Source organism: Solanum lycopersicum, chromosome 12, assembly GCF_036512215.1.
Source record: "Solanum lycopersicum chromosome 12, SLM_r2.1".
Taxonomy (NCBI): Eukaryota; Viridiplantae; Streptophyta; class Magnoliopsida; order Solanales; family Solanaceae; genus Solanum; species Solanum lycopersicum.
In genome coordinates this window covers 68,856,588-68,884,191 of record NC_090811.1, presented here as the reverse complement: position 1 = coordinate 68,884,191, position 27,604 = coordinate 68,856,588, and the positions used below count along the sequence as shown (strand labels likewise).

General features: G+C 35.3%; 5 protein-coding genes across 7 annotated transcripts; 4 read left to right on the top strand and 1 right to left on the bottom strand.

Annotated features, from left to right (window-relative positions):
* Positions 1 to 260: 260 nt before the first annotated feature.
* LOC101260412 (F-box/kelch-repeat protein At3g06240) lies at positions 261 to 1,819 on the top strand. Its single transcript, XM_004252854.5, has one exon. The coding sequence runs from the start codon at positions 385 to 387 to the stop codon at positions 1,492 to 1,494; it is 1,110 nt and encodes a 369-aa protein (XP_004252902.1). The 5' UTR covers positions 261 to 384; the 3' UTR covers positions 1,495 to 1,819.
* A 401-nt stretch (positions 1,820 to 2,220) lies between these two features.
* On the top strand, positions 2,221 to 10,010 carry LOC101260706 (kinesin-like protein KIN-13A). 3 transcript variants are annotated; one of them, XM_010316403.4, is made up of 15 exons: positions 2,221 to 2,338; positions 2,438 to 2,514; positions 3,032 to 3,129; positions 3,250 to 3,471; positions 4,050 to 4,271; positions 5,059 to 5,238; positions 5,912 to 6,016; positions 6,180 to 6,257; positions 6,408 to 6,489; positions 6,954 to 7,116; positions 7,588 to 7,917; positions 8,472 to 8,690; positions 8,768 to 9,365; positions 9,454 to 9,519; positions 9,623 to 10,010. In XM_010316403.4, exons 4-15 carry the CDS (start codon positions 3,289 to 3,291, stop codon positions 9,803 to 9,805), a joined length of 2,409 nt encoding a protein of 802 aa, XP_010314705.1. In that variant the 5' UTR covers positions 2,221 to 2,338; positions 2,438 to 2,514; positions 3,032 to 3,129; positions 3,250 to 3,288; the 3' UTR covers positions 9,806 to 10,010. The 3 variants fall into 3 exon arrangements, with proteins under 3 accessions (XP_010314705.1, XP_004252903.1, XP_010314704.1); XM_004252855.5 differs by having other exon boundaries at positions 3,240 to 3,471; XM_010316402.4 differs by having other exon boundaries at positions 3,237 to 3,471.
* A 1,100-nt stretch (positions 10,011 to 11,110) lies between these two features.
* LOC101261004 (ubiquitin-like-specific protease ESD4) lies at positions 11,111 to 15,962 on the bottom strand. The gene is made up of 9 exons (XM_004252856.5): positions 14,921 to 15,962; positions 14,758 to 14,837; positions 14,582 to 14,675; positions 14,359 to 14,457; positions 13,519 to 13,611; positions 13,315 to 13,434; positions 13,049 to 13,152; positions 11,911 to 11,983; positions 11,111 to 11,455 (listed from the first exon to the last, which is right to left on the bottom strand). Exons 1-9 carry the CDS (start codon positions 15,761 to 15,763, stop codon positions 11,393 to 11,395), a joined length of 1,569 nt encoding a protein of 522 aa, XP_004252904.1. The 5' UTR covers positions 15,764 to 15,962; the 3' UTR covers positions 11,111 to 11,392.
* A 741-nt stretch (positions 15,963 to 16,703) lies between these two features.
* Positions 16,704 to 18,694, top strand: LOC101257941 (universal stress protein A-like protein). The gene is made up of 3 exons (XM_004253101.5): positions 16,704 to 17,233; positions 17,593 to 17,809; positions 18,285 to 18,694. The coding sequence occupies exons 1-3, from the start codon at positions 17,056 to 17,058 to the stop codon at positions 18,370 to 18,372; spliced, it is 483 nt and encodes a 160-aa protein (XP_004253149.1). The 5' UTR covers positions 16,704 to 17,055; the 3' UTR covers positions 18,373 to 18,694.
* Positions 18,619 to 26,831, top strand: LOC101258242 (condensin-2 complex subunit CAP-D3). Its single transcript, XM_004253102.5, has 9 exons — positions 18,619 to 21,576; positions 22,618 to 23,355; positions 24,165 to 24,659; positions 24,763 to 24,854; positions 24,948 to 25,035; positions 25,121 to 25,235; positions 25,317 to 25,443; positions 25,517 to 25,691; positions 26,046 to 26,831. The coding sequence occupies exons 1-9, from the start codon at positions 20,086 to 20,088 to the stop codon at positions 26,733 to 26,735; spliced, it is 4,011 nt and encodes a 1,336-aa protein (XP_004253150.1). The 5' UTR covers positions 18,619 to 20,085; the 3' UTR covers positions 26,736 to 26,831.
* The last annotated feature ends 773 nt before the right edge of the window (positions 26,832 to 27,604 follow it).

The window sequence follows — 27,604 nt, the reverse complement described above, 5'->3', positions numbered from 1 at the left end:
TTTCACATAACGTTTGTGTGGGTTTCACATTGCTCGGATTCTCAAAAAAAGAAGAAGTCATAACTGCACTATCGACGTGTTTTTGGATGATCTGATATGAGTGCAGTGTCATTTTGACATTGTTTTTTTGTTGGAGGATTCAAGCAACATAGGCCGATATCAACATTATTTTCATATTCGAAGAAAATATTTGGGCCTTTAAAGTTCTGTTCAAATTAATAAATCTGGTTATTTGCAATTTTACAAAAATGAAAATGCTCGTATAGTCTGTGAACAACTTTAAGTTGTCCTTTTCAATGTACTACTAGTCGCAAAAACTAAGAGAGTCAAGCCAAAACCTAGTCAACCATTTCTCACTCAATCTTTTCAAAAGAACAAAAGAAAATGTCCATCTTCAATGGAGGTCATCTCCCTCAAGAGCTCTTAATCAACATCTTCTGCAGATTACCTGCAAAATCCATAGGCCAATTAAGGTGTGTATCAAATCCATTAAATTCTTTTCTCTCTAATAAACAATTCCTCAAAGCTCACTTCACTAGTATTATCCACTTTCAAGAACCTCAAAAACACATTCTTTTATCACATTCCGGCTCTTTTCAAACTATAACCTTCAAAAACAATGGTGTTTTTTCAAATTCCATCAATATTAACCCAACCCCAAGTGACCAATTTGTTGATATTTGTGGATCTTGTAATGGGTTGGTCTTGATTTTGAATAAAGATGACTCTAAAGTTGTTATAAACCCCACAACCCTAGATTTCAAGAAAATCCCAAATTCCCCTTTTGCTCTTGATCCAATTGGTAGTTTTAGTATGTATGGATTTGGGTATGATTATGTTAATGATGACTATAAGATTGTTGTGATTTCTCGTTATGACCATGATAATGAATATGAGCCTGATGTTTTAGACATGTTTATGGATATTTACTCATTAAAAGTTGGATCTTGGAAGAGGATTAAGAGTTCACCTTATGATCATGCTGTTCCTGAGCTTGCTTCTGGTGTTTTTGTGAATGGTGCTTTGCATTGGTTAGCTAGTAAAAAGCCAGATTATGTATCTGTTATTGGTGCTTTTGTGTTGAGTGATGAGGAGTTTGTTGAAGTTGTAGCTCCTAGTAGTCTCGATGAAGGTAAATTTGTGTTCAATAAACTTGTGGTGCTTAAAGGATGTCTTTGTATGGCTGTTGATTATCTAGAGGGTAATGGTAATAGAATTGATGTTTGGATGATGAAGGAGTATGGTGTGGAGGAATCTTGGACAAAGTTTTGTGTTGATGGAATTGATTTTTATGACTTTTTGAAACCTTTGTGTTTTATAAGAGATGATGAAGTTGTGGTGAATGTGGATGGGGAGAAGTTGATGGTGTATAATTTGGAAGAAGAGAGATCAAGGGACTTGGAAGTTGATGGAATTCTTGATAGGTTTGATAGTATTGGAACTTTTGTGGAGAGTTTGGTGTCTCCCATCGACCCTAACTTGTTTGAAATATAGGCGGTGGAACATCATACGTTCTTTCCATCTTAATCAGAATGGAGGTTTTCTCGATATGAAGCACTAAGAACTCCATAATAAACTTTCAACAATATAAATCTGAATTAGTTGGACCGATGATTTGTTGACATTGAATGCTCCAAGGGGAAAGAAAGTTGTGTTTGGATGTATTTTTGAATCAATCTAGATGTTTCATATTTTGTATATTGTACTACATTAGTAACATTTAATATTTTCTTCATATGTTTAAGAAATTTTGTGGTGTCATCTACAAATTTATCACAAGGGGAATAATGTATATATAGCATGTTTTGCTTTGGAGTAATTTTAATCATTATATATACTTTATATACAAAATAAAGTGAAATACACCCTAATGTATCTCGATCTTTTGAGCTTCATCGTAAACGAATCTTTTATCTGAATTATCATTAAACGCTTTTAAAACATATCTTAATTATCTGTTGTCCACTTGGAAAAGACCAAAAATATAAAAAGAAAACATTTGAATAACTTTCTTATATCTATCTATATACCATATTAATTTTTATTTTATTTTTTTGAAATTATCTTTTTCTTTAATCAAATGTCTTAGATCAGAAGCGTTACAATATTTATTTAAAATTTAATCTAGATTTTATCGAACACTAAATAAAAAATTTAAAATATATTACAAATGAGTTCATAATCATTTGTAGGGGTATATAAGTCCATCAAAAAAATATTTCAAAATTTAGCCGTTCTATCTTTTTATATTTTCAACTATATAAAATGGACACAACTTACAGACACAGATTATATATAAAAACTTAATACAGATATTATTTCGCTATCAGAAAAAAAGGTAGAAAAATATGTTTTTGTATGATCATTTGCTTTAATGCAATTTTCCTTCTTCGAATTCATAGAATTTAGCGATTAATTTTATCTACATTTCTCTCAGATCTGTTTCTGGAAAGTTCTGCAGGATCGCCGGCATCACCGGAATTGTCAGAATCGCCGGAATTACTCTATTTATAGGTACTGAAAATGTTTTTGATTTTTTTTGTTCGTGTTGATTTGTTTGTTTGTTTTTATGCTGTGGATTGATGTACTGTAGGCTTTAGAAGTTGTACTTTGTAATTTTGAGTTTTGTTTGTAGATCGCTAGAAAAGTACTGAGAATGTTGATGATTCTATGTGTTTGATTTTTTGTTTCTTTTGCGTGGATTTGCTCGTTTCTATGTTATGTATGGTTGTACTGTAGGCATGCGGAGTTGTACTTTATAATTTTGATTTTACGATTCTACAATGCTTTTGGTTCTGTTCTGTGTGTTTGAGTTTTTATTCGCGTAGATTGGTTCATTTCTATGTTAGGAATAGTTCGTTGTATCGGATTTTGTGAAGTTGTAGTTTGTGTGTTTGAATTCTCAAAACTCAAAAGTGCAAATGCAAAAGGTTCGGTATAATCATCTGTCGTATTATTCTATGATTCATTCTGAACTAGGAGATTTGGAGTGCTGAAATTCGAATCGTGAACACTTTTTTTTTGAATTTAGGTGGAAATCGATTGGTTTACGGTTGCTTTCAGCTTTGCTGGATTTACACGTGATAGCACGTGAATGTGCAGCTTTTGATTTCGACTTTTCTCCTCCCTGTAAGCACCCTGGATCATAATCTACAAGTTTTTTCTTCTTCATTTTTTTTTTTTGTGATTGATAGCATAATTTTGATGTTTTTGAACTTTCCTGCTGTTGTTTAAAGTAGTGAATTACAGATTTTGAAATTGGCTCCACAACGCCGATCACAGCGCCACATGGGTGGTCAGACGCAGCAGAGGAATACAATGGCTACTGCTCTATATGATCACTCAGGCAATGCCGGCCCTGCTGGTGATGCTGGAGATGCCGTCATGGCGCGATGGCTTCAGTCTGCTGGATTACAGCATTTGGCATCTACTGGCGTGGATCAACGTCTGCTTCCGAACCTGCTTATGCAGGTTTGAAACCATACTTCATAACCACCTTTGTTTCCTGTTAATGTTTAATTAGAAGTTGTCATAAGCAAGGGGGGATGTATGTTCTCCACTGACTCAGACTGGAAAACTATGTATATACAAGATTTTAAGTAAAACTTTAATCATGTGTATATTCAGATGTGCACTCATTGTCTTTAGATTTTACGCTGTGGTATTAGTCAAATTGAATAGTCCTTGTATGTCTTGCTGTAGTACCTGAGAGACTTTTTCTTTATTTGGTTTACCCCTCCCCCTAGTCTGGTTATATTGAATGCCTTGATATACAAACATTGCACATTGCTCCATTTCTCCACTTAATTCTAATTATATCTGACAACATATGGTTTCCTCCTGAACTCCATCGGCCTTAGTTGCAATTCCGGCAACTGAGAGTTCAGATCACGGAGTTCAATTTGCACAACAATATTTTGATCATTTTCTCTCCAATTCACCTGCCTTATCTTTCTTGTGGTTCTTTACCATGCGGGTTTTAGTATGTCTATCTTAGTTTTTGTTTGGATGTTGCATATTGAGTTTTGAAGCCTGAATACTGTTTGAAGGGATACGGAGCACAGTCTATGGAAGAGAAACAAAGGCTTTTCAAATTGATGAGAAACCTGAACCTTAATGGCGAATCTGCTTCTGATCCATATACTCCAACAGCCCAAAGTCCAGGAGGGTTTGGATCACCGGATGACCTTTATTCTCCTGAGTTCAGAGGAGACTTCGGAGCTGGGCTGCTGGATCTTCATTCCATGGATGACACCGAACTCTTAACAGAGGTAAGGTTCTTGACCTATGTAGTACCTACTACCTAGTTCCTTCTCTACTCTATCTGAGAGAACATGGCTGGTCTACCCAGTCCCAGTGGAGCCTTCTCATCCTTTTTCAGTTAAATGTTTAACAGTAAATGAACTACTAAGCATTCTTTTTGTTACTAATTGTACAAATAGATGTCACTGGGGGTCATCGTGTTCAGATAGATTGAGAGCTGTAATTATCTTATTAATTAGTATATTATATTTAACAGTGAAGTGTTCTAGTTTTAAGACTGGACTTTATGAGATGAGAAATACTGAATTTATGTCTGGAATTGGAAAAAATTCTGAGATTTGGGTGGGGTTGGTGGTGATGAGAGGGATTTAAAAGCTTTCCTTGTACTAATTGTGGAATAACTCACAGGTCATGGTTTTCTGCGTTTTGATGAAACCAAATGAGTTGGTTTTATCATTTGTATCCACTGAAATACACGTTCCTTCTGCTGGATAACAGATAACTAGTCTTTTTCTTTTATATGTCTGATGGATAACTAGTCACATTTTGTGAAGATCCTTATTTGTGGATATTGTCCCTATTGTGCTTGAATTTTAAGAGGTTGTAGATCAGCTGTGTTCTTTCTATCATAGTCATCACTCTTATTTAGAATCTAGATCATTTCTAAACAGTTAGACTGATCCAAATCTTTCTCATATGCGAATACTAGGACATGTGTCTTGTAATGTTTTTGACTTTCTTGTGATATAGAGAGGAATTTCTTCTTACTAATTCTCTGGCCTTATTTCATTTTAGCATGTAAATTCAGAACCATTTGAGGTGTCACCTTTCATGCCGGGGGTAAACAGAGCATTTGATAGTGACAACGATCAACAGCAGAAAGCACAACCAGAGGCAGATGCTGCTGCAGGATTGTCCACAATTGAAAAAGAAAATAATGGGAGAGAAAACAATGTGGCAAAGATTAAAGTAGTGGTAAGTAGCTGGTTCAAATGCATGCAGCTCTATTAGAAATGGGAAGATTTTTTTGTCTTTGGTAGGTAGGAAATGATGAGATAATGATATCTGTGTTCTCTTACTGGATTCTAATTCCTATCATTCAATTACCATTACTTCAATTAATCTGGTAGTTTGCTCTATTTCACCAACAAATGTTTTTTTACGTAAAGAGCATCTTTGAGTTTTCCTACAGAACCAACTTAACTGCTCACTCACTTCACATTGGTTAAACGTGATGTTATTTGAGGACCCACTTCCTACAAAAGATTCTGAGGTTCTTGCAGCCGCCATTTATTTGAAATTGATATGCAGCACAAAATACAATTGCGTAGTATTTGGTAATTCAACTGCATGACTGTTTTATGGACATTTGCTAGATGTTACATTCATTGTTCAGTCAGTTTTAAATGAGTTCCACTTTACATAAAACTTGGGAGTACTGGAAAATGACATTTCAGTCATATATTTTTGTCTTTGTATGTTTCTAGCTAGTGATAAATATATGCCTGCTAGATTTATAAAAGATCGTCTCACTGCTTTTACTAATTTCTGTGCTTTGACTCCCTTTTTGCGCTTGTTTTCTGGTTGTTGAGATATCTGTTGGTTCTTGCTCCTTGCAATTTTCAAAGCTGACATTAGTGTTTGGCAGGTGCGCAAGAGACCTTTAAACAAGAAGGAAGTTGCTCGGAAAGAGGATGACATTGTCACTGTACCAGACAATGATAGTCTCACAGTCCATGAACCCAAACTTAAGGTCGAAAATTCATTTTCGCATAGAGTTTGATTTATGGATAACTTGATTCACTATCTGATGTTTGCTTTATAGGACTTATTTTTACCTCACTATTTTTTCTTGGTTACATCTAATTTGACCTTTCCATATTTGCGAGGAACTGATCTTTGGTTGTATTATGTAGGTGGACTTGACTGCTTATGTTGAGAAGCATGAGTTCTGTTTTGATGCTGTTCTGGATGAGTTTGTGACAAATGATCAGGTATCATTCATTACCTAAATAGAAGATTTATACCAAGGTTGTCTGAAAAATTTTCAAAACTGATTTGGACTACCTTCAACTTTATCTTTTCAACAGTAGATGATTTACCACCCAGTTTCTTGTAACTTTATCCCATATCCGTTGTTGCAGGTTTATCGAGCCACTGTGGAACCAATTATCCCAACCATCTTTCAGCGCACAAAAGCTACTTGCTTCGCGTATGGCCAGACAGGTCTGCTGCATTTCTTCACATGCTTGATTCATTTTGTTACCGGAGGCTGCTTACTATTATCTTCTCCTACATAATTAATTGTCCCCCTCACCCCCACCCCCCACCCCACACCCCCCACACACAATGTGCTAGTACTCTCTTGGTATGAATTTATAAATGTCTTATTCAGAAAAATAAAAATTACTTGCTCTCTACATGTTCATATAATTTTAAGTGTTTTCGTCCTCCTTTTGATAATTCTCCCTGTTAGTAGCTAGTACATTCATGCATAACTGCTGAGGGTATAGTAGAAGAAATTCATATGCTCTTTTGGCAGAGATAGTTGAGCTTCTCAAGTTGAGTATCAGTAATTTCATATTTGAAACTAAACTAGTCATTTTTCGCAATATTAACCTTGCTTCAACTGCTTTATAATTGGTTATTTTGTTGTATTTTCGTTTTCTGTTTTCTCTCTGATGATTTAGGGAGCGGTAAGACATACACAATGCAACCATTGCCTCTTAGAGCAGCAGAAGATCTTGTTAGGTTGTTGCATCAGCCAATTTATCGTAATCAGAAGTTCAAGTTGTGGCTCAGCTTTTTTGAAATATATGGTGGAAAACTGTTTGATCTTCTTGGTGATCGGAGGTTGGTATCCTTATAATGCTTTGGGAATTTCTTTGTACCTTCTTTAAGGGATATTGCACATGCTCAAATAACATTAGGTGATGCATGACACACATTGAATATTTGTGTAGCCTGAACCTGGCATTGGGTCCCATAATTTGCACGATACAAATCGGAAACTTGCATAGCCTGGAACCTGGTATGGGGTCCCATAAACTAGTCTATGATGTGAGGAGAGTAATGGTACTCCTATCAATAATTTCTCGCAAAAATAGAGGAACTTCAAAACTTAAAGGTAGACATTGAAAACTTGTAGTGAGTGTCCTAAATGGTTAGATGACAATGTGTCTAAGTCAATACAGTGGTTGGGACTTGGGACCGTGTTGTTCATTTAAAAGATGATTGAAATCATTGTAAAAACTGCTTATATTTCCGCTCATGAATATGATGCTTCATCTATGTTTCTTACCAGCTAGTCCATACTATATGCAGGAAACTCTGTATGAGGGAAGATGGGCGGCAGCAGGTGTGTATTGTTGGGCTCCAGGAATTTGAAGTTTCAGATGTGCAGATTGTTAAAGAGTATATTGAAAGGGGAAATGCTGCAAGAAGTACTGGATCAACTGGTGCAAATGAGGAATCATCAAGATCACATGCGATATTGCAGCTTGTTGTCAAGAAACCTAATGAGGTTAAGGAATCTAGAAGAAACAATGATGTTAATGAGTCCAAGGGTGGGAAAGTTGTTGGAAAGATTTCTTTTATTGACCTTGCTGGTAGCGAGAGAGGTGCAGACACAACTGATAATGACCGACAAACAAGGTTAGTTCTCATAGCACACTTCTTGCTGCATTTCGTTATGCTTCCCTCTTCTGAGATTGCTTCTCTTTTTCCCTTTGAATTTGTTTTCCTTAGATGTTGTGCATCTGTTTTAAAAGTCATTTCACTGAGCCATTTTTCACATAGATCCTCGTAGAGTTCTGGCTGGGAACAGCTCGGATGTTTCTCAATCTTATTCTATGAGGACTAAAAGTATGAGGTCATGAAGATAGTTTGTATGTTAGATGTTATTGTTCTGAATTTTTTGCTCAAAAGTTTGATCTTCCAAACACTGAAAATGAAGAGCTTGGCATTGTCAAGTACCTTAGTATCTGCTGCTGGAAATCTTCGATTTTCCACTTTGGCCAGTCTGAAACTGTAGTTTACATGATTATTCAGCACTTAGAAGATTGTGTGCTTCTCAGAATTTACCTCCTTGTAATGCCTGCTTTTTTTTTTCTCTCCGTCCCGACCCCCTCCATTTCATACTTTATGGGCCTTGCTGCTAATTTGTTCAAGTAGCATATTTGAAATCTATATATTGGTTTCCTTTTCAGGATTGAAGGAGCAGAAATTAATAAGAGTTTGTTAGCTCTTAAAGAGTGTATCCGCGCTCTTGACAATGACCAGATTCATATTCCATTCCGTGGGAGCAAACTTACTGAGGTTCTTCGTGATTCCTTTGTTGGCAACTCAAGAACCGTTATGATTTCCTGCATCTCTCCTAATGCAGGATCATGTGAACATACAATTAATACATTGAGATATGCTGACAGGTAAATTTTTTCTTTAAGCGTGGGTTGATTTTATTGTTTCCTATCGAGCATGGGTTAAGCTAAAATGTGATAAACAGGGTGAAAAGTCTATCGAAAAGTGGAAACACAAAGAAAGATCAGAGTGCAAGTTTAATACCGTCTTCAGCGCCAACTTTGGCTGTTCCTGCTGGAGCAGGAGATGCTTATGAGCAACCTCAAGAATCTAAAGTAATGGACACAAGCAGAAAGGCTATGGAGAAAGAAAGCATATCTTACATTCCCTCTAGTGATTTTGATAAACAACCCTCTAGGTTAGGTTCAAGTCTTATCGCCAACAGCTGGGTGGAAAGTGGGGCAAATTCTGGTGGTATGGAGAGGGACATGGTTGAGGTGAAGAATGCGTACAGCATTCCAGCTGGTCAGAAACTGTACTCGACAACCAATTTGCAAAGTTCAGCTGATGTAGTGGACAAGGTGCCGAAGGTGTCTCCACCTCGAAGAAAAGCATACAGGGATGAGAAATCTGAAAAGCCAGAACGGCCAGGAAATTGGTCAAGAAAAGATGTTGCAAGCGTTGATTCATCTCCTACAAGTTATAGACAACAATCTACAAGTACCCCCACAAAAAGTGTTGGATCAAGACAAAATGAAGTTTCATCACCTCCACGTGACGAAAATATCAATGAAATACTTGAGGTTAGTCTTTATTGCATCTCATTTTTTCTCTTTGAACTCGGTGTTGAACTTCTCCAATGATGTGTTATCGTCCTCTTGCTGCATACAGGAAGAAGAGGCCCTTATAGCTGCCCATAGGAAAGAAATCGAAGATACAATGGAGATTGTTCGTGAAGTAAGCGAAATCCCAATGTTTTTTTCCATTTTCTTGTGGTGACATAGCTGCATGTCGTGAACTTGTTACTATGCCTGTATAACATATATTCTTTTGCTCTCAGGAGATGAAACTGCTAGCAGAAGTTGATCAACCTGGAAGTCGCATTGACAATTATGTGACACAGCTAAGCTTTGTGCTATCGCGCAAAGCAGCAAGTCTGGTCAGCCTTCAGGCTCGTCTTGCAAGGTTCCAACATCGATTGAAAGAGCAGGAAATACTGAGTAGAAAGAGGGTACCGCGTTAGACATGAAATCGTAAGTCTTACTACATCAAATGTCCCCTTGTGATTCTTGCAGACAATGAATCAGGTGAAGAATCATTGTGCAGTTTTTTTTTAACAAAATAGAAGAAAGAAAACAATGAATGGCTTCTCTCATTATTTTCTGTTGTCATACCATCATATATATCATCATATATATTATTATAAGTGAGAAGATTCAAACTACAAAGTTGAATTACCATTTCCCTTCTCTACTAAATTAATAAATGAGTATATCGGTATTGCTTTTAATCGTAATCATAAATTTCATAATGAAAGAATTTGATAAGTTATAATATAGAAAGTTATTCATCACTTTAATATAAAAATCATATAGTTTTTAATCGTAATCATAAATCTCATAATGGAAGAATTTGAAAAGTTATGATATGAAAAGACATTCATCGCTTTAAGGTAGAAATCAATTTCAGAATTAAAATTTGAATTTTAAGGGTCATATCTTAATGCTATTTAAGAACCATCTTACAAAGATGGAAGCTCACAATTGGAAATCGAATTTGGAAAATCGCACCATTCAAGATAAGAGAGTTATTGAAAATTGACAATCAAGAAGAAAAAGTAGTAACGGAAAAAAAAGAGTAAATCTAATAATACATGCATTTGGTGAGAAATACTCTGTCAATCCACTTTTGAGTGCATCTGTGATGGTTCACTCTTAGGAGCAAGCATGTCGTTGAAGTATTTCTTTCCCCTGTGACTACAACTGCGGAATGTTGGAACATTTACAGAAAATGCCGAACAATCAACTTAAAGGTTTAGCAGTAATAAATTCTCGAAACATATTAAAAGGAGAAGTGTTGTGTTCACCTTCAGGGGTGTGGAGTTGGGAACATCACACGATGCAAGTCCTTGTGAAACCTATGCTTCTGTAATCAGAAGAATCATTATAAAGGGGATGGTGCCAAACAAAAGAAACATCGATGCCTACACGGTCTCAGTGGTTTATAACTCTTGGCATGCTAGAAGGTAGTGCCCATTGGCGTGGATATGTCTGATGCTCGCTTTGTTCCTCGCTGCCAAGCACCCCACTTTTTCGAATCTTTTTCCCAATATAGTTTGCCTATGTTGATTTCAAAAGAAACATCGATATCCTACATGTATCACTTTTCCGAGTTGATAGACCCATAAAAGACTAAGCACCCCACTTTTTCGAATTTTTTTCCCAATATAGTTTGCCTTTGTTGGTTTCAAAAGAAACATCGATATCCTACATGTATCACTTTTCAGACCCATAAAGACTATTTACACAATGAGAAAGAATCACGCATGTTTAAAACTCAAAAATTCATTCAAACCGAGTAAAATTTGAATGCTCTACAAGATTAATGAGATCATGCTAAAGAAGCAGTTCCAAACTCTAACGTACAAAATCAAGTTTTTCTAGTTACATCATATACTGACAAAATCATACTATAAAGGTCTTCGCGAAATAGTTGGCTTCGCGTTGACTAACTATTGAACTATATAACTATTCCTTTGTCGAAACTTAATGTATTTTGGAGAATCTGACACGGCTGCAGCATTAAAAGTAAAGAGTCAACGCAACTTAGTTTAATCTGCTTTCAACCTTAACAGCTCCTTGGCAGTCCTCATCCTAAAATATGGCATGTCTCCCTACAGATAAAAAGGAAACAACACATAGACTTCACATTAGCATGACTTTTGCAGAAAAAATTGAGTTATGAGCTAAGTTGAGTTTTCCAAGTAAAATGGTGCAAAAAACCACTTCACTCCTTTTCATTTTATATGAATGTGTTTGAATAGGCATGGAATTTCAAAAAAGAAAAACGACTTTTGGAACTTTAAATCTTAAACACGTCATGACACTTTTGCAGAAAATACTTCTATTTTCTGGAACAGATTGCACTAAAAGATGAAAAATAGTCGAGAGAATCATGAGATTTCGAATGGTCCTATCTCAAGCTGGACTGCCGCAGCAAAATTGAAAGTTGCCTCTTATATTTTTTTCTCAAAACTCAATGTTTCTTTGTCTTCTCATTCAGAGTTGGTATGTGTGATGTGTTTCAAGGGTAAATAAGTGTCAGAAAATGATGCAGCTTATAGCTTACCTGATTAAAACAGAGTCCTATATCTCTGCTGTAGAAATCCACATTTTTTATCATAAACACACCGCAGTCGTACCTGTTTACAACGAAAGTTCCCAGTCTGATCAAATGATAACACACAAAAACCAACAGAAGATAGATCTGAAGTTAATCAATTTTCTTGCATAAAAGGAAAATTTACTGAAATATAGGACAGAAGCAAGTATCTCTAAAATCAGATTCACAAGGAAAGCACAAGAAACACAATACAATTTGCTGTAATAACAAGAATAACTCTTTTTTTTCAAATAAGGTGAACACCTTCACATAGCAAAAACTAATCAGATAACAAACTTGGATATAGCCTATGTATATATCCGACTGCGGAATGTTGGAACATTTACAGAAAACATTTATGCATTTTAACTTTGATTGAAGTAACTGTATTTCTGTGTGGGCTTAGCATAAAAAAATAACATTTCATTCTTCTGAAAACAATTTGTCCAAGGCCAAGAAGTTTCTCTTCAAACTAACCAACTATAAGTTGGAAAGAAATTCATTTGGAATAAATAAAAGAACAAAGCATGTTGTAGCATCCAATGGCATTTAAGGAATTCTATGCCAGTAGGATACGGAATTTCTCATCCACTGTCAATGAGGCTTCAAGGAATTATATCAGGAGAAGCAAAAAATCTTCATACTTTTCGACTTCTCTTTGTCATATCTAGCAGAGCATGTAGTAATTATAAGTTAAGAATTAGACTCAAGTCGACACGAAATAACGTCGAATTAAATGGATTAGGACGAGCATCTTTACTAATATGAGGCCGAACATTTCTATGCTTAAACAGGCCAAGATTTCCCACGATATCAGCAGAATGTCAACTAATCATGCCTTGTAGAGAGACACTCCATATAGCAACCAAATAAAAAGTCAATGTTGCAGCATGGTTTGGCAGGTCAAAGCGAAGTACTTAACAACTCACATATGGCAGGGGAAGTGCAAAACTAAGGTCAACCTATAGAAAATGCCTACTTCTCGTTCTAAGTTTCTATAAGAACAACAGAACAATCTCCAATAAAACTCAATCAACTGAAGAGTAATAATATCAGAGTCACAAATATGTATGGGAAGAATCATTAGACCAAAGTGTCAACACACCCATTCTTTTGCTCTGGAAGGTCCTCAACAAACTCTTCCATCCACGAACTAACATCAATGTATTTCCCACTCTTGTCCTTTACCTCATCAACAAAGTAAGTAGCCTGCACATCGATATCAGCAAATTGTAACATCCATCAAGCTAGAGCAAAAAATCCAGAAACCTGATCTTTCCTCAACACCCTTTTCCCAGTCACAAATAAAATTAAGAAAAGACAAGGTAACATGTCTCAACAAGTTTTCCTTTGAACAGATACCAAACATACCAGCACTTTCAGCACATTTCTATCCTTTCCTCTGAGTGAATCAAGATATTGGAACTTCTGATCCTTTTTATTGATAACAGCTAAACACCAATGTATTTCTTTGTGGATAGGGACAAATATCTAAGTAAATTAGGAGAATCAAATTAGCACACAGCAGAGAGCAAAACAAAGTAGGAACAGGGAAACAAATCAAAGAACTTTTACTTTATCGCACTCAAGGAGGGAGTAACCCAGCTTTCTTTGGGATGTCCATCTTCTCACAGATTGATAGTTATAGCCTCCCGTGCCACTTGTCAACTGCAAATGCAGTAATATTTCCACGAAAAGGCAGATCTTCAATTAAATTCTCACACATAGTTTCAGTAAGGTGATAAAAATCAGTAATCGACATTGCAACTTACAATGTGAACAAAATCAGATATTTTTAAGAAACGTGATAACAAGTTAACCGCGAGAGAGAAACCAAATGGTGTCAATAATAACCATAGTTCATTCATTGTAGAGTATGGACTAAGAAGCAGAAGCAGTATACAAATAAAATATTTTGTGAATATATCAGGTCTACGGAAATAGGGTGTGACATGTTTAGGCAAATATACAGACTGAGATGGCATTTCATTGCAAGCACTAGTCATCACATTCCATACAGAATCTAAATCAACTGCAGAAATCATTGAAGAGCATTTCCAACCATAGGTACTTGAAGAGTGGCACAGGAGTCTGTGTAGTGTCTGTTATAAAGAAAGAAAATACATCTATGGATAGTAACTTATATCTATGTATATACACATACAATCTGATGTTTCCACACTTCAGACAAAACATCTTCTATTCATATACATGACTAAAAAACTTTTCTTATATGATGAACTTATTTTTCTTATTGATGAACTACAGTGTTGTCTTGGACATTGAAAAGTAGACAACAGACATAAATCAACAGGCCACACTTTCACTTTCAGATAACTATCATAGACCAAGCCTCTGTATCAGCTGACAATAGTTGTAGAACTTAAATTTTGAGCTGAAACTCAATGAACTAACCTTCTTGTAAAAGAATGTGTTAAAGAAATGACATTTCAAAAACTTCTGTGGCTCCCTTTTCTCTCTCTCCTTCAACAGTTCAAGATATACATTGATAACCTGCCAAAAAACAATCCATCCATGACATCAAAATTCATTTTATTTTTTCTTCTTTTCCATATTCAGCTTCTCTAAATCTTAAATTCTCCTGTCCCTGAATAGGAAAATGAGCATAAAGTATCACCTCGTCATTCAACCATGCCCCAGGTCTCAAACATTGCAATATTTCTCCAGTAATATCAATATTGGAGCTTTTATGGGTTACCAAAACCTTTCTCCTAAACACAATTAGACAGATACAACATATGAAGAGATTGCAAATTAAACCTTGTACAAAATAAAATGGTGTACAAATCATACCGATTGGATTTCGATAAAGCACAAGTAACCTCATCATGTTCCTTTTCAGTTAGAGGCACAAATGGCTCTGAAATCGCATCCTGCAAGTTAATAAACACCAAAATGAGGAAACTATACTAGACACATGTAAATTCACACCATAAAGCCGATTCTATCACGCTACCTCTTTAACCTGTTCTTCTTTCTTTTGAGGCCGCAACAACCTATTCGTTTCGAGACTCTTCTCATTCAATTCTATCTGGAACTGTAATCGTTTCAGCTTATCACTTATTTTCCCGACTGAACCAAGAAGTTTCCTATACAAAGGGACATAGAAGTAGGAATCTGACTTGGGGTTCATAGCTAATGAGTCTATCATCTTTACCACACTCTCTTCCTTCAAATTTTCATCATCCAAACCCGTAGCTAACACGGATGAATCCTTACCGTCATAACCATCCAAAATCTTCACATCATCATCAACCTCCTGACCCAAAAAATCACTCTTTTCACAACCCCGTCTTTCCAATTCCTCGATACTCGAATCCTCCAAACCATTAGCAGCAGCAGCAATATCTAAATCACTTTTTTTACAACCCCAAACTACCACTTCCTCAATACTCGAATCCTCAGAACCCCCCTCTTTAGCATCATCACCATCAATATCTATCACTTCAATATCTTTCTTCAAACCATAAAAATCACCTCTTTTAGTTTCCTCATGCTTTCTCGACAGACAATTACCCATTTCAGAACCTGAATACTCCAAAACACCCTTATAATTCAAAATGTTCGACTTCGTTTGCTTCGACCCAAATCTCAATTTCCTACAAGGAGCATGAACCTCTCTTCCAATTGGGTTTATCGGATCTGGGTACTTGAAAAACCTTTCTACAGTTGATTTACTTGCTAATGGTGGATTTAGGGCTGAAAGTTTGAGCTTTTTCGACAAATTTGAAAGTGGGGTTTTGCTGTTCGAAGAGAAGAAATCATTACCTCGCTTCCTGTTGCTCGTTAACGCTCCCATTGAAGTAGAAATTCTTCAATTTGCTCAGAAATCATCAAAACACCGCTAATGTAGAGTTTGAACAAAAATTGAGTGAAATCTTCTGATTTGGGGGGGAAGGGCTTTTCTTCTTCTCTCTTTTGGAGTTTTTGATATATTTTTATTAATAGTGGTGAAAATTAATCATGTAGTTTTTTGTGTTTGTTTTTTAAAAAATATCGATATCTATGTGTGTAATTTCTAAGAGTTGAATCAATTTTTGAGTTCTTTTTTTTTTTGATGAACATGAATTAATCATATAATTCTTTATGTTGATTTCAAAAGAAATATCGATATCTATGCATGTGTCATTTTTTAGAGTTGAATTATCTTCCGGCTGGTTAGTAGGTAGTGTCCATTGACATGAATTATGTAAGTTAATATGAGAAATAAATTCATTTACATATAATTTTTTTATGTTGATTTCAAAAGAAATATCGATGTCTATGCGTGTGTCACTTCTCGGAGTTAAATTATCTCCTGACAGGTTAGAAAGTTGTGTCCGTTGACTTGCATTACGTAAGTAGATATGGAAAAAATGAATTCATTTACTTATATGAACTGAAATTGCTACCTCGTTAGACTAATTCATGAATTGAAGCATTTTTTTAATCCAAATAAATTTTAAACTTAAAGTAAACTAAAAAGGTATGTTCTTAGTCTTCGCTTACAATTCGATAAAAGATGTTTTTGTTTTTCACAAATGTTTGATATATCAAAGAATAATTAGTTATTACTAATAAATTATGTGCATTTAAAAGTTTTGGAATAACATGTAATCACATGTATTTATCCTAAAAATAAAACATAAAGATATATGATTTATTAATAGACGCTTTAGGATATTTCAATATCTTATTTATAAACTACCATATATATGCTCTTCTGCTAAGACATATTGTAAAAGATGGGGAATTTTTTTTTTTGTTTCCAAAAATTGTGAAACTTTTATATTTATAAAAAATATATATATTACTTAAAGAATTTCAAATTACATATCCAAAAAATATATAATATATATACCTCTCAATGAAAAAATAAAGAGGTTGGGAAAACTATCCTTTGTGGATATCATCTCTCTACTTGGTCGGTTTTTTAAGACCTTTAATCTTATTAACTACCTACAAATGTCCACAAGTTATAATTTAGATCCATAATTAACTCCACTAATTTGATTACATTGTAAATGTTTTATAGATTGATAAATAAATTAAAGCTTTTGTAGTGTTAAGCAATAAAAAGATAGAAGATTTTTTTTAAAAAAAGCACAAAATATGAGTGAGAAATCAGTGTTGATTTTTGCAATTGATGATAGTGATCATAGTTTCTATGCTCTTGAATGGACACTTGATCATTATTTTGGTTCTCCATCAACTTCTCAATTTAAGCTTGTAATTATTCATGCAAAAAGTAATGCATATGCTACTTGTTCGGTAGGAATGTCTGGACCAGGTATAAAACGAATTCAGAATTTAAACTCTATATGTTAAAACTTAGGGGATTTAGAATATAATTTTTTTTTCTGTGTTTGAAAACATTCATACTCAATGAAAATACAGAGTCATTTATAGATTCGTCTTTTATATTAATTCAAAAGGTGACAAATAGACTTACTTCTGCATTAAAATAGATTGGATGGGTCCAATGAAAATATAGAGTTCTTCCTCTTTTGTCTTTGTGTTGAAACGAAATCATTTTCAACGTACTCTTTACTTATAAGATAATACTGAATATGTTATTATTGTTGATTCATATAACAAATACAATAAATACTTGGATAGATTATATTATTGATTGATGTTGTTGTGCAGGAAGAATTGATGTGCTTACACTCATAGAAACAGACATTAAAAGGGCAGTAGATAATGTTATTGAAAAAGCAAAAGAATTATGCAAGAGTAAAGGTGTATCAAATGTATCATATGAAGTATATGAAGGTGATGCTAGGAATATTATTGTTGATGCAGTTGAAAAACAACATGCCACTCTTTTGGTCATGGGCAGCCATGGTTATGGAGCTTTCAAAAGGTATATATATGTATATATAACTCGTATATATCGAGAATATAATATTTTTCACACTGTCAATATATATGATTTAACCAGTTCTAATAAGTTATTGTTCTATTTATAAGTTATCATATTGGAACACTTGATATGATGAGTTAATTACATGTTGTTAACTCAAAATGATAGTGTAGATTAAGTTATGTTTATATATATTGGCGATGATAGGATTTATACTGGAATTATTAAAAAATGGTAAATGTATGTATTGGATTTGGAGAAGTATATTTTTGAAGAATTTGACGCATCAATATTTCAAAATATATCGAGGAGTCATTTTGAATGCTTTAAAAATAAAAATTAACGCGATAATATTTTTGAGGAGTTCGAACAATATAAGCATAAGATATAAACTATGATTTTTATATTACTATTTATTTTTATTGAAAAATATTTATTGGATGTTTTATTTTATTTTATTTTCAAAATGATGCAGGGCTGTATTGGGCAGTGTAAGTGATTATTGTTCCCACCATGCTAATTGTTCTGTGATGATTGTGAAGAATAATAAACCAAAGAAATAGACAACCTTAACGGCCGGGAATAAGTTATTTTGAAATTGATTATTTTAAAATTATTATTTTATTTTTAGCGTGATATAAAAGTTAAGTTATAATCTCAAGAGATAACTGATTTCATGGTTTTATTCCAATTAAACATGGAATAAATTCATTTTAAAATTAATTTTTAAAATTAATTATTCCTTATACCTGGTACCAAACAAGTCATGAATGTTTCTTTGTTTAATTGTTAAGGAATTTAGATTTTTTTTTTGGTCTGCATAGGATTGTATTTGTTTTTAGTGTTAGTATATTTATTTATTTTTCCTTTTCTTCCTTAAAAGGAAAAATATTTAATCATAAGTTGTACTATAATATTTATTTTAGATTTTTTGTACTTGTGAATTGAATTACACTATGTAATACTAATATTTTTATTGAATATCATTTTGGTCCAAGATATTATACAAATTGTTACTTTTAATTTGTATATACTTGTATTTTGATGAATGATGCAAACACATTAACATATTTAGCTATTGTAGACAACAAATCACTTGGATTGTTACTTTAAATTTCTACATGTAAATTATAAAGCTATTGTAGACAAATGTTTATTAACCTTATATTTTATGTTATGTAATATATATATGTTTTTACATCGAAATGGAAATATTTAAAATTTGTTTTGATATATTTTAGTGGAGCTCGAAGTTTCTTATTTGATTAGATAAATTGATACAAAATAGGCCCAAATGAGCTCAAGACAAGCAAAAATAACAAGATCGATAAAATTCTAGCCCGGCCCATTAAGAAAATCGATATGCGCCTATAAAATAACCCTAGAATATAGGGGGTTCCATTTGTCTCCTCTTCCATGTCACTTTTAAGAGCTTCTCTGAACTTGTCTTTCTCCTCTTCCATGTCGCTTTTCAGAGCTTCTCTGAATTTGACGTTGAGTTTTCTCTTATCGTGGATCATCAACATTCACGTCTTCATGTTTTTGCTTCTCCTCTTTCATTTTGTTTCCCCTATCAAAGCGTACACACAATCAAAAATAAAAAGGAACATGCTAGATGAAATTTAGTGTTTGTCGGTAGCAAATTACACAAACTATCGAATCAACACCAAACATCGGTATACACCCCACAAAGGAAATTAGGTTGTGAGGTGAGTAACTATAGTCAACAATCTATAAATGTGTTTTCTTTAATCGATGTTCTCCACATTGGAACTGAAAAGACAGATAAGCCCACAAAGAATTATCAAACATTTCATAATGTCAGATGGAAGAGAAGATAACGACAACTTTCTTTGTTTGACGAAAGTAAACTACGCAAAGCCGCAAATTGCCGAATCAACATTGTGTAGCACAAAAGTGCTTTCTCTGATCGACTTTCTCTATATCAGAGCCAAAGAGACATATCAGCTAGAACGATATTATCAAGCATTTCTTCATGTCAAGAGGGGGAGAAGATAAAAACAACATTCTTTCTTTCATTTTACACTTTTTTCTTATCTCGATAAGATAAATGTAACTGGCACTTGCTATGAGGACTTTCAACTATAGCCACTTGAGTCGGCCCGAAGGACTATTATGAGTGAAAATCCAAACTTAGTGGACCATTTTGTACCTTTTGCTTCAATATTCAATTGAGCGGGAGGAACCAAAATTTCAAAGAAGGTAAGCTCAACACATTGTACCCAAAAAAACTTGAGCTTTGTAGAGCCTCAACAATGGCTTCCAAATTCTCTAGGTTTTCAATGGAAGGCGCTATAGAGAGAATAGTAAACGACCTCAAAACTCAAACATCCATGTCAGAATCAACTTTAAAGGATATACAAACCCTTTTGGATCATACACTCAAAGCCCACGACCCTATAGATATTCAAGACTTTTACGATGGATTATCTTCAAGGAATCTCTCACCCACTTCGTTAGTCAATTCAATTGCTTCAGCGATGGATTCTTCACCTTTGAGTGTTTCGCTTTTGGCTTCGAAGGTTTACTTGTCTCTACTTTTGACACCTAATTCTCCTGTATTTACGCTTTTTACTCCGATGGCGTTTTTGTCTCTTCTTCGTTCAATTCGTCAGGGTTTTAAGGCACCCTCTACGGTTTCCCCAGATGGGTCGGGGTCAAGTAATCAGGGGAAGAGGAAGAGGGGGAGGGTTCGGAAAGGAGGGAGAAATGTCCGGGATGGTGAAAATGAGAGTGAATTTGATGTTAGGGTTTTGTTCATTATGCTTGATAGGTTGGAAATGGTACTGAGTTTAGTCCATTTGGGTAGGTTTCCAGATTGTTTGAAGAGTTTGGTACAAACTATAGCTGAAATTGCAGTTAAAGGAGTTGATTTATGTGGGAATTCTGGGATTTATGGGGGATTTTGTGAGCTGGGTAATCAGATTTTGAGTGAAGTACTGAAGAGTGAACATGGAGATCAAGGGATTTCAGCTGTTGAGGTATTGAAGTCATTGACGCCTTTAATTCTATTGGTTAAATCACCAGCAAGGACTTTTAGTTTGGAATTTGTGGTGAATAGAATGATGATATTGGCGAAAGAATCGAATGATATAAAGAAAACAGTTTTGAATTTTCCAAAGTACATAGTGCAAAAGGCTCCTGAAAAGGCTGAGCCAAGGGCTGCAGCTGTTGAAGCCATTGTGGAAATTGTCAAGCGTATGGACTTTGAAGATCAAAATGAGTTTGCTAGTTATGTGGTGAAGATTAGCCAAGGGAAAGCACATCTGCGATTATTAGCTGTGGACCTTATTCCAGCATTGATGATGTCGCTAAAGGATCCATTTGGGTGGCATTCAAATGTTGAGGTTGAAAGTTCTTGGGGCTTGAGTTGTTTGGAGTTGCTGATTCAGCGTTGTTCTGATGCAACTGCTGGAATAAGGGCTCGGGCTTTGACAAATTTGGCTCAATTGGTGGGTTTTTTCTCTGGGAATGATAAAAGCAAATCAGTGCTGAAGAAGTTTATGGGGTTTGGTTCAGTTGGAAATGACGTTTCTGATAAGCCTGGAAGTGTAATGAATAGCATTCTGAAGAAACGATGTATGGACGAGAAGGCTGCAGTCAGGAAGGCTGCTCTTCTTGTAATATCCAAGCTGGCATCTCTTTCAGACAGTGCTCCAGATGAAGATTTTCTCAAGACATTGGGCATGGCATGTTCTGATCCACTTGTTAGCATAAGGAAAGCAGCAATTTCAGCTCTTTCAGAGGTGAAGTGATTCTTGTGCAATTTATACTGTTATTACACTGGTTGATTTCAGTTTAGCCAAGGGTCTAGTAGAAGCAACCTCTCTACCTCCCAAGGTAGGGGTAAGGTCTTTGTACACTCCACCTTACGCCACTTGTGAGATTACACTTGGTATGTTGTTGCTTTTAGCTGAATAGATGGAAGGCAAAGTTTCTATAATGAAAAGATTTGATTCAAAGTCTAGCATCTGCTGCTTAGAGAAGTTGTAACTGCTCTAATTTTGTGAGGCGGAATGGTTTGTAGCAAGTTAGACACGTTAAAAGAAATCAGTATTATTAATAACAATTGGTTCCGGTTTCAGGCTTAATTGTTTGATTGGTATTCATGTTGATAACAGTTAAAGTGGACCTCCATTTGGTTTCCTGGATCATCAGTTAGATGTTTTAAGGTTATCATGTACAATATAAAAAACAGATTGGGGATGCATTATTATGGAGCTTGTGATAAATTCTGTTCACACTATCCCACACATACGTAGTTCTAACTTCTGATCTTCTTTAATTGGCAGTAAAGATGCCATTGATCCAAAAAAATGCATTACACTACCATTATATCTCACGGTCATGGCGCAAACTGCTTAGTTATATGAACTTTTCTCCCCTTATTTGAGGAAAGAATACCATAGTCTTATTTTCAGCTACTTGTAGCATACTTGTGGTATCTTTTTTGCCAGTGTCTCCAATCATTTGTTCACTTTTACCTTTTCCACACACAAATTATGCTTACTTGACTTGAGAACCACATGATTCAAGCCCGCGTCTTTCTCCTTTTGTCTTTCTAGGTTTCTGTCACCTTTCGATCATTTTTTAGGAAAATGGGTGCACTTGCACCAATGTTATCCACTCTGTGCCTTCTGTCTATCCTTTAATTCTAGCTTTCAAATGTCAAATTAATACACATTCTTCTGTATTTATCAGAGTATTCACTTTCCTCTCCATTCATTTTGTGGTATAGCATTTACTACCTAGTTTAAACTCATTTGATGTCTATATTTGCTTTACAGGCATTTAGGATATTCACAGAAGGTAGTGTAGTTAAGGAGTGGCTACATTCCATTCCTCGTCTCATAACTGATAATGAATCTAGCATACAGGAAGAGTGTGAGAATCTGTTCCTAGAGTTGGTTCTCGACCGTATTTCTAGATCTGGATCCAGCAATCTCCTGAATCATGCATCTGAGGGTAGTTCAAATGGCAAGGCAGCAGCCTTGGAGATGAAAATGGAATCGTTATATCCTCAAGGAGTTTTAGGTATATTGAGAGAGATATGTGATGGAGAGGTGACACCCTGGGTGAAGAAGATCTGCACAAATTTAGGAAAGAAGAAAAAACTCAAGCCTAAGATTGTCACTACACTTCAAAATATCATAAAGTCGTCCGAATCTCTGTGGTTAAGCGATTCCATGCCAATAGATAAGTGGACAGCACCTCCAGGTACTTGGTTTCTACTCTCAGAGGTGTCCGCATTCCTTTCCCGAGCTACGGATTGGGAATTCCTCCATCATCATTGGCAGCTCCTTGACAAGTATAAAGCCACTGGAGATCCTGATAGCTCATGGGATCCAGGTTGTCCAGAGGAAGGGCTAAATACAACATCAAGCACTTTTTCATGGGCTGCAGATCGTGTGCATCTTTTGCAAACAATCTCTAATGTTTCTATGGATCTGCCACCTGAACCTGCGGCAGATCTAGCTCATAACCTTCTTCAACGTTTAGAGGAGTTCAACATGCATTCAACAGAGGTATCTGCCATCAGTAACATTTCACATTATACTTTCTTGTGTCCTTCCTTTCTTACATTTGTAGAGATTATATGTAATTTGTATGTGAGTTGCTTCAGCCGACTTAAAACAAGTTCGACAAATCTCTTTATAATCTAGGTGCTTCACTTAACTGATTGCCTGTGGTTTTGATTTCAAATTTCTTGAAAGGAAGCATTGATATGAAAGTGCTAGAAAACGTTTTTGTTTCAGCTTTCCTGAACAACTTCAAAATGCCTAACCTCTAGCAATGGATTTATTATTCAGTATTTCGGAATCCACCAGCTATTATGGTATCTTGCATATGTCTATGCTCTAATAATTGATAGACAATATTCCTTAGGCTTATGGTCTCTCATAATGAAAACTTTCAATTGACTAATAATAAGGGAAGATGCCTGGGAACTTTCGATTTACATAGGATAATGAGGTGCATATAAATTAGTTCTATGTCTCAGTGTAGCAACTTTGCAAAATTAAGATGTGTTATTTATTACATTCTGAAACTCTAAAGGAGTAAGATTGAGCTTTTATAATATGTAAGCCTACTGCAAGCATATATATATATTAAATTTCCAACAATATTTGTAGTTTAAGAACATAAATTTGTTGTTTTGATGGATAGAGAACAATAAAATTACAAATGCAAAGGTAGTTGGTTTGGCATTAAAAGATTGTGCCTCTGATTATACCTTCGGAATTTTATAGTATTACCTTGCATCAGTATTGCTTTGGCGAAAAAGGTAGTGCATGTATATAACTGTCATCTGTTAATGGCTTGGCTGTGGCAGGTTAATGCTCATGTGAAAGCACTCAAAACTTTGTGCAAGCGGAAGGCTCTGAACCCTCAAGAGGGTGAATCCCTTGTTGCAAAATGGGTAAATCAGCTAATATCCAAAGCATCCAGATTGCTAGATGCATACATGTCAAAGAATGTGGAAGAAAATGGAACTATCTTTGTCACACCACTTGGATGTACAACTGGAAAGGGGAAAAGAACAGTGGCATCACACTCTAAATTGTTACCAGAAACAATAACTGCAGTTCATACTATTGGGTCTCTAGTTACTAATTGTCCTGCAGCTGATTTATCAACCATTGTTCCTATTTTACACACAATTATCACTTCTGGTACCAGTAACACTAGAGCTAAAAAACCAGCAGTCGCTTCCATTTCCATAAAGAAGACTGCTCCTTCCTTGTACATTCAAGCTTGGTTAACCATGGGCAAGGTCTGCCTCACTGATGGGAAACTTGCAAAGCGCTACATTCCTCTGTTTGTCCAGGTATGGCTTGTTCCTATGGATTAAGATTCTGCTCAGCCCAAAAAAGAAACTCGACAAAATAATTTGTACTGTTGACAATATTCTCTTTCATTATGTTTCCCAGGAGCTTGAGAAGGCTGATTGTGCTTCCCTCCGCAACAACATAGTTGTAGTGATGGCAGATTTTTGTGTACGGTATACTGCTCTAGTTGACTGGTGAGTACATTTGTATTCATAAGCATGTCTATAGCAGCTTGCACAGATCGTTTTCCCTGACATAACTTTTATGTGCAATTCTTGATAAAAAAGTTACCTATCGAAAATCACCAAGTGCCTACGTGATCCATGTGAACTTGTTAGAAGGCAGACATTTATACTACTATCCAGACTATTGCAGGTACACTCCGGAAGTCATTCTCTTTATAAATTCAGGCAATCTCTTGTGCTTTGGTTAACTGTTATCTGTCGTTTCTTGTACTCAGAGAGACTACGTCAAGTGGAGAGGAGTGCTTTTCCTTCGGTTCCTGTTATCTCTTGTTGATGAATCAGAGACGATTAGACAATTGGCTGATTTTCTATTTGGAAATATATTAAAAGGTTGTATCTCCATAAACTTAGCTATTGAAAGTATATTTTGCATGCGAAACTTATTATTGCTTTTTTGCAATTTCTCTGCAGCCAAAGCACCACTTTTAGCCTATAACAGTTTTGTAGAAGCCATGTTCGTGCTGAATGACTGCGATGCTCATACTGGATCCAGTAAACCTCAGAATTCACGAAATGAGACCCGAATTTTTTCTATACGGTAATAATGTTATTGTCTATTGTCATTATCTGGTGAGTAACAAGAAACTCTTCTAACTTTAGCTATTGTGCAGAGGAAATGATGAGAAGTCAAGGTCTTCAAGAATGCACATATATGTGACATTGCTAAAACAAATGGCTCCAGAACACCTACTAGCCACATTTGCCAAAATATGTGCAGAGATCCTTGCTGCTGCATCTGATGGTTTGCTTAATATCGAGGATACAACTGGACAGTCTGTTCTGCAGGTACCAATTCCTAACGAATCACCTCAGCTCCCAAAAAGGGGATAACAACAAGGACTTCTTATAAAGTTCAATAGGGGTTACTATCAGTATTTATTGCTGAAGGGTAGATCCTATTTCCTAAAAGCATTTTTCTGTTGTTTTAGAACATAAGATTGCTTAAAATGCTTAAACCAACTTACATATAGCTCAAGGTGAAGTGGAAAAAGGATAGTAGTGCATCTCACCTACAAGCAGTGAGCTTACATCTCATGTTTTTGTGTGAGGATTACGAGGATTCCTTCACCGGTTGGAGAAATTTTGTTGGTTAATCAATCAACTTGTTTCGACACTCACATTGAATTGTATTATGATCAGGACGCATTCCAAGTTCTTTCTAGTAAGGAGATCCGAATTTCCACTAGCCGTGGTTCGACCACAGAATCAGCGGATGTGGAAGAAGAAGGGGCAGATGGAGGACCATCCTCAGCAGCAAAGGGAAGAGCAATAACACAAGCAGTCAAGAAAAGCTTAATCCAGAATACGATCCCGATTTTTATAGAATTAAAACGCCTACTAGAGAGCAAAAACAGTCCTCTCACTGGTTCTCTCATGGAATGCCTTAGGAACCTCCTCAAGGATTACAAGAATGAGATTGATGACATGTTGATTGCTGATAAGCAACTCCAGAAAGAGCTCATTTACGACATGCAAAAATACGAATCAATGAAGGCAAAGTCAGCTGCTGCTGAGGCAGTTGCAACCATGCAAAGGCCAGATGTTTATCGGTCACCAAGTAATCCTACAACTTCAAGCTTCATGAACAAGAAACCTGATGAGGACAATCCAAGAATAGCTTCAGCCATGGCAGATGCAGTGGCAGCTGTCGCAGCTCGGTCAGTGCTCAGGGAAGTCAATAGAGGGACATCAACTCCACCACTTAGTGCAATGAAGGCACCTAGGCTCAAGTCTCATTCAGGTGGAGCATTAAGCAGAGGAGACAAGCCTCCTGAAGTGATTGAGTCTCTAAGGAGAAGGCAAAACTTTGATTCTGATGACGAAAACTGATTCCTGTCGTTATAAGTAGGAAGTTCCAAACTGAATTTGATCAAATATTGATATTTTAATTACATAATGATATAATATAGTTCTTAAGCCCTTTAATCATCATTTTCTTGATAAATGAGTATATTTATATTGCTTTTAATCGCAATCATAGATCTCATAATGAAAGAATTTGAAAAGTTATGATATGAAAAGTCATTCATCACTTTAATGTAGAAATCAATTTCAGAATTAAAATTTGAATTTAAAGGATCATTTGTTAACGCTATTTAAGGACAACTTACAACAATGGAAGCTCACAATTGAAAATTGAATTATGGAAATTACACAATTCAACATGAGAAGATAAGAGAGTTAGAAGTTGCAAGTGAGGATTACGCAAAAAATGTTGAAAATTGGTAATCAAGAAGAAAAAATAGTAGCGGAAAAAAGAGAGAGTAAATTTAGTATATGTGTAGTTTTAAAAAGTGAACAATTTTATGTTGACATGTTGTCTTTAACAATAACAAAGTTTTCTTTTCAGTGCATGAAATATTTCTTTGCAACATCCTCAACTCTTCGTTCTTGCTTTCTTCCTCTATTATAAAATTTTCCTTTCATGAAGCTTTTAAAATTGTACGAGTATAGATTCCTCAGACCCACTTTATGGACTACGTGGAGTACGTTGTTGTAACAACATGTTCAGTGTAATATCTAGGTGGATTACCTTGTGTCACGGAGATAAAGAAATTATTTCTGAAAAATCGTTAATTCATTGACTCAACAAAATCATACTTATTATAATCTTTGAACTATAGTTTCATTATTGACAATTTTTTTTATCGTTATTATAATTTCATTTTTGACAAATTTTATACCGACATATTCCCCTA

Bases quoted from the DNA above. Each gene is read 5' to 3' on its own strand.
- LOC101260412 (XM_004252854.5), top strand. From the start codon at position 385: ATGTCCATCTTCAATGGAGGTCATCTCCCTCAAGAGCTCTTAATCAAC.
- LOC101260706 (XM_010316403.4), top strand. From the start codon at position 3,289: ATGGGTGGTCAGACGCAGCAGAGGAATACAATGGCTACTGCTCTATAT. The intron at 5,239-5,911 runs GTAAGTAGCTGG...AGTGTTTGGCAG, and splicing joins TGGCAAAGATTAAAGTAGTG to GTGCGCAAGAGACCTTTAAA. The intron at 7,117-7,587 runs GTTGGTATCCTT...TACTATATGCAG, and splicing joins GATCTTCTTGGTGATCGGAG to GAAACTCTGTATGAGGGAAG.
- LOC101261004 (XM_004252856.5), bottom strand. From the start codon at position 15,763: ATGGGAGCGTTAACGAGCAACAGGAAGCGAGGTAATGATTTCTTCTCT. The intron at 14,676-14,757 runs GTATGATTTGTA...AATTGTGTTTAG, and splicing joins GCTTTATCGAAATCCAATCG to GAGAAAGGTTTTGGTAACCC. The intron at 13,612-14,358 runs GTTAGTTCATTG...CTGCATTTGCAG, and splicing joins ACACATTCTTTTACAAGAAG to TTGACAAGTGGCACGGGAGG.
- LOC101257941 (XM_004253101.5), top strand. From the start codon at position 17,056: ATGAGTGAGAAATCAGTGTTGATTTTTGCAATTGATGATAGTGATCAT. The intron at 17,234-17,592 runs GTATAAAACGAA...GTTGTTGTGCAG, and splicing joins GGTAGGAATGTCTGGACCAG to GAAGAATTGATGTGCTTACA. The intron at 17,810-18,284 runs GTATATATATGT...AAAATGATGCAG, and splicing joins GGTTATGGAGCTTTCAAAAG to GGCTGTATTGGGCAGTGTAA.
- LOC101258242 (XM_004253102.5), top strand. From the start codon at position 20,086: ATGGCTTCCAAATTCTCTAGGTTTTCAATGGAAGGCGCTATAGAGAGA. The intron at 25,236-25,316 runs GTTGTATCTCCA...ATTTCTCTGCAG, and splicing joins ATTTGGAAATATATTAAAAG to CCAAAGCACCACTTTTAGCC. The intron at 25,444-25,516 runs GTAATAATGTTA...GCTATTGTGCAG, and splicing joins ACCCGAATTTTTTCTATACG to AGGAAATGATGAGAAGTCAA.